The sequence below is a fragment of the Macrobrachium rosenbergii genome, chromosome 21 (genome assembly GCF_040412425.1).
Source record: "Macrobrachium rosenbergii isolate ZJJX-2024 chromosome 21, ASM4041242v1, whole genome shotgun sequence".
NCBI lineage: Eukaryota > Metazoa > Arthropoda > Malacostraca > Decapoda > Palaemonidae > Macrobrachium > Macrobrachium rosenbergii.
The window spans coordinates 65,882,237-65,888,236 of NC_089761.1; the positions used below are offsets into that span (position 1 = coordinate 65,882,237).

At 33.8% G+C, this 6,000-nt stretch overlaps 1 protein-coding gene across 4 annotated transcripts in view; it reads right to left on the minus strand.

Moving 5' to 3' along the window:
- Positions 1-6,000, minus strand: part of LOC136850259 (cold shock domain-containing protein CG9705) — a 115,421-nt gene that overhangs the window by 19,824 nt on the left and 89,597 nt on the right. For all 4 annotated transcript variants that reach the window (XM_067123935.1, XM_067123934.1, XM_067123933.1 and 1 more), the window contains one exon: positions 1,121-1,243. In XM_067123935.1, coding sequence (XP_066980036.1) covers positions 1,121-1,243 — 123 coding nt within the window. The remainder of the gene's footprint in view (positions 1-1,120; positions 1,244-6,000) is intronic.

A 6,000-nucleotide genomic window follows, 5' to 3' on the forward strand; every position in this document is an offset into this window, starting at 1 on the left:
CCGGACATCTGTATGATGTTCATTCAGCTAAATAGATGAACAGACTAATCTACTATCTAATGACTGGCAACCACACTGTGATCACACTTAAGACTATGCAGTCAATAACAAGTTATTAAACAGTACACAATATGCTTCAAAATACACTCATGAAGACCAGGAAAGAAGCAAAGGAAAACTACAGTCATAAAATTGGTCATGTTGTTGCAGGTATGGTGTGGGGGTGAACTCTATACAGTACTGCGTACCAATTTAAGAGATGGTGACATAAGGAGTGCTCATAATTAAAAAAATGTACATGGAGCGAGGGATTTCTGATGCCTGAGAAGTATTGTAGTACAAGAGTAAACTTGGCAGAGAAGGGAGATCAGTACCCTGTTGTGAGAGATGGGCAGGTCAGAAAGGGCAGAGCTTTTCTGCTATGTACATGCTGGTGACACACTAGACTGTGAAACACTAGTTGAGAGAGCCATAAGAGACAGAGCAGCTGCTGCAACAATGAAATGGAAAGAAAGCTAGACTACAGGTAAGCAAAATTGTCCCAATGGTGTAGAGAAAAAGACTTTGGAGGTACACAAGAGGTCTGTATTATTCTATGCAGCATAAACATGGGTACTGCAAGGGAAAATGGATATTTTGAAGTGTGAACAAGAATGATAGGATCTTGGACAATATAAGGTTAAAAGATTACAAAAAAAAGTGATAGTACATAAATAGCAGGACAAATATTTGTAGGAAATACCAGGAAATTATGAAGAAAGAGGACAAAAGAAACCATGGACCTGATGCAAGTCAAGGCAGAAAGAGAAAAAAGTGGAAAGGACTGAATTTAAATTTAAGCACATGAAGTGAAAAAAAAACTGATGATGCAAAAGCATTTATGATGATGCATGAAGATCTGCTAAGTTAGCCTAAATGACCAAATCCTAGGCTAAGATCTTTATCAGAGATTGTACAAAAATATTTAATAAAGAATGACCACTCCATAAAAAACACCTGGGCAAAATCACTATTTTGTTATGACCTAGTCTTTTGAATCCAACTAATTAGCTAAATGAGGGGTAGGTATACATATAACTCATGAACTTTATTACAAAGAACTTTAGAATTAGGCACTTACTCTGAAATGTGAACAAAAATATCCTCAGTTCCATCTTCAGGAGTGATAAATCCATGACCTTTCGTTCGACAAAAGTATTTCACTTTGCCCTTGACATCAGGATTTGTACTTGCAATTTCTGTCCTGGAAAAAATAATGAAATACCTCTAACAACATTCATACTAACACATTAATTATATAACAGAACATATATATATCTAAATATATATATATATATATATATATATATATATATATATATATATATATATATATATATATATATATATATATATATATAGATATATATATATATATATATATATATAATATACATATATGAGTATATACTGTATATATATGTATATATATTTATATATGAATAATATATTATATAATGTTGCTCGTATTTGCAGGGGTTAGGGACCACAACCAAGTGTGAAAAGTCAAATCCACGATAAGTTATCCCGCCTCTAAAAATGCTTATAACTGCATATTTTAATATTAACTGCCTATTTTAATAGTTCAAACACTAAATGTACCTTAAACTACCATCCTAAAACATTTTAATATCATTTAGAAGCCATCTTACAACATTACCCTTAAAAATATATGGCTTATAGCCGAGTGTGAAAACTAATCAAGTTATCCCTATATTCATGCACAGCCATTTCTCTCATACAGTTTTAGTTTCATATTTTTACATTTATGATACAGTGATTCAAATATCAATAAGAGAGAGAGAGAGAGAGAGAGAGAGAGAGAGAGAGAGAGAGAGAGAGAGAGAGAGAGAGAGAGAGAGAGAGAGAACAAAAATAAACTCATACACCAGTGACAGTACATACACAAAGCATCGGAGCTACAAGCTGTGTGATTGGCTACTTCCAACCCTTCCAGCCAATAGCGTGTAGTGCTACAAGCAAATCAGCAATGAGAAAAGCTGGTACCCTGCTGTGTGACTGGCTACTTCCAACCCTTCCAGCAAATGGCATGTCATCACAGCGAGAGAGAGAGAGAGAGAGAGAGAGAGAGAGAGAGAGATTATGTTATGTTTACATTTGTAGAGAAACTATACACGTTGGGACAATCTTATATATATATATATATATATATATATATATATATATATATATATATATATATATATATATATATATATATATATATATATATATATATATATATATATATAATATATATATATATATATATATATATATATATATATATATATATATATATATATATATATATATATATATATATATATATATATATATATATATATCGCTCCATCATTACAAGACTGTTGTAACTCAAAAATTTGAATTTTTGAGTTACATAGCTCATAAGATTGCCCATTTAATTCTGCGTCTTTTGGTAATAAAGTCGTAAGTCTAAGTGCATTTTTGGCCGAGAGATGGCGCTGGGAAGATTTTAAGTCTAAATCAAAATCTCGGTGCAGTTTGTGAAAACAGTGTTGTAAGTCAGTGTTACATTGGTAGTTATAGAGGAAGCATCATTTGAATTTTGTGCGAGACTGTTGTAAGCAGGTTTTACGCCTCTTTTTCAGTTAAAGTGAGAGTTCACTAGTGGTGTTTTATTTGTTGTTAAGACTTTCTTGCATTGAAGTATTAACTACTTTGAAAGTGACTTGACGTGATAACCCAAATTGCATCTTTCTTGTAGAATAATTTGAATAGAAAGGTGCACGGTAAAGCAAAATGTGGCATTATTGAACAAAAAGTCCGAGAAAACATTTGATGTATTATGACTTGCATCTCTTTAACAACAAAACCACCAATCTTTTATTTACTAACTAAATGTTATATAATGAATTACAGCTGTCTTGCAGAAAACAGTTTTAACAAAATCGTAATTCGCCGTGTTGTAACATGATTAATGTCGGTTTATACACAAAAAATTACAGTGATTTTTAATTACTACAATGCTTTTCAGAATCTATTCATGATAAACTATGCTTTCCTGTGGACAAAAACTCTTGCATAGAGCACTGCAAAGAAAAGAAGAATCTAAACAGTCTATTGAGAGAGGTGGATCGGTATCAGGTGAGTTAGGCCTATGTATTTCATGTATAAAGTGATTCTAGACAAGTTTTGCAAATTGAGCCGCTAGGAGTTCAGGGTAACCGGGGTTGACTGCTGTTTAGGAGGACACCCGTTTCTCCTATTTAAAGTCAATAATTTGCAAAAAAAAAAAAAATTAATGGAAAAAGTTGTTTATCTAGTTGCGATATATTATGCTATATTATGTTATAAAGCATGTATTTTTTTTTTTTTTTTTTGGCAATTCAACTAGGCCTAATTGGATCTGATGAGACAATAGATGGTCGTCAAATAGATCATGATTTAAACTCTGTAACACCAGATGCTCAGGCTGTGTTGGCAGAAGCAAGTGGATCCAAGTTAGGTAAGGAATTTTATTTAAAAATAACTGCTATGATAGTTTTTCTATTATAGTTTGTGTTTGATTTTATATTTCCTTTACACAGTGTTATTTTAATCATATTTTCACCTTCCACTTGATGTATTTTATCTAAATTTATTTTTTGCCAAATATTCTGACTTAATTTCGATTTTCACAAGCTCGTTGTTGGTAGAACAAATTCAGCTCCTCCAACTAATTATTTGAAAAATAACAGATGAAAAATGCATTCAGGCGGTGCTGGGACTCGAATTCGTGCACCTCAAAATACAGCCTAGCCATTACTGTACTGTACTGGACAGAGTACTGTTGTGCTTGATTATTTTCCATATAGGCCTATGTTGTCAAAGTAGCTTTAATCTACAGATTTGTGTTAGTCGAACTTATGAAAGTTGAAATTAAGCCACAAAATTCGGAAGAATTAAATTTGTATGTGTTGTTTTTCATCTTCAGCTGGATTGTCCTCCAGTGGATCGTCTTCCAATGGATCGTCTTCCAGTGGATCGTCTTCCAGTGGATCATCTTCATCATCAAGTGACTCATCAGATGAAAAAAATGAAGACATTTCTTGCAGTGATGACTCTGATCTAGATAAAGACTATGTTCCAGATGTTAATACTGAATATGATTCGAGTGACAACGTGGAAATGAATGCCAGTGAATTGGATAGCCCGAAAAAGTCAAAGAAAAGAAAACTGAAGCCGACTGCGTGGAAACGGAATATTAATAAAATGCGGAGGAATATGGGACTTACTTATGAAACAACAGGAAAAAATAAAAAACAGCGAGAGGCACGGAAAATCAAACCTGCTTGTAGAGAAATTTGCAGGAAAAATTGCATCAATAAAATCTCTCATGAACAAAGAGTTCAAATTTTTTAATCATACTGGAGCCTGGGGGATGTCGACCTTCAAAGAGAGTACATAATAAAATGTACCGATATTATAAAGCCAGCTTACAGATATATAAGGGAAGACAGAAAGCGTGGACCAAGGGGAAACAACATTTCCTATTCCTTTCCAGTGGATGGTATATTAATAAGAGTCTGCAAAACTTTTTTCATGAATACTCTAGATATAAATGATAGGGTTATTAGAACAGCATTAGCTAAACAAAACAAAGTAGCAGAGGTGATGCCTGAGGGAGATAGAAGAGGAAAACATGGAAAGCAACCTACGCTTGATCCACAATTTAAAGAAGGCATTAGAGCTCACATCAACTCGATTCCTAGAATCGAAAGTCACTACACAAGGGCAAAAACAAATAGGACATTCATTTGTGGGTCTCGAAGCCTGGCAGACATTCACAGGGATTATGTCAAAGAATCGAAAGAAAACAATAAGCCCTATGCAAACTACACGATGTTCCACAGTGTGTTTGTGAATGAGTTCAATATTTCTTTCTTCACTCCAAAGAAAGATCAGTGTGATGTGTGTGTGCTGTTTAACAATGCAGAGGGAGAAGCTAAAGATAACTTGAAAGAAAAATATGACATACATCAATCTGAAGAGCAGCTTTCAAGAAAAGAAAAACAGCAAGATAAGACCGAAGGAAATGCTATAGTAGCTGTGTATGATCTACAAGCCGTTACAACTCCCACAAGGTGACGTGTCCATCTTTTACTAAAAATCAAAATTAAATGTCCTAAATTTCACAGTTTATGATCTGAAGACGAATGCCTGTGACTGTTTTGTGTGGGATGAAACAAATGGTCAGCGAGGAGTGAATGAAATTGGCACTTGCATCCTCAATTACATAGAAAATCTATGTGATAAGAATGAAGGACAAGACATTGAGATAATTTTTTATTCTGATAATTGTGCTGGGCAGCAAAAGAATAGATTTATGCTGGCATTGTATTTGTATGCTGTGACTAATTTGCCTGTTGCGTCAATTACCCATAAATTCCTAATCAAGGGCCACACTCAGAATGAAGGTGATTCAGCACATTCTCTTATTGAAAAGCAAATACAGAGGCTGAGAAAAGGGGGACCCATATTCGTTCCAGAAACCCTTATTACTGCAATTCGCTCTGCGAGAAAACAAGGGCAACCGTTCTGTGTTCGTGAAATGCAGTACGATGATTTTAAGAATGTGAAGTGTCTCCCTACACAAATGGGACCGATTAATGTTAAAGAATTAAGATTAAGTGAAATCAAAGTCATGAAGTTCGAAAAACAAAGTCCAACTCATACAGTGATGAATTCTACAATTTCCAGTTGATCAAGAAACCAAAGGTTGTAAAAGACCTCCTGCAGTGTTACTCCAAGAAAATTGCACTCGGTGAACAAAAGAAAAAAGACCTCAAAGAAATGTTGAAAAAGGCTTGATCCTGCACCTATTCTGAATTTTATAACAAGATAGTAACCGAATTTGATACATAATCTGATCCAATGGTGTAATCAACCTCTTATCTTTTCTAATTGTATTATTTGCTAAAGATTGATCTTTAAATG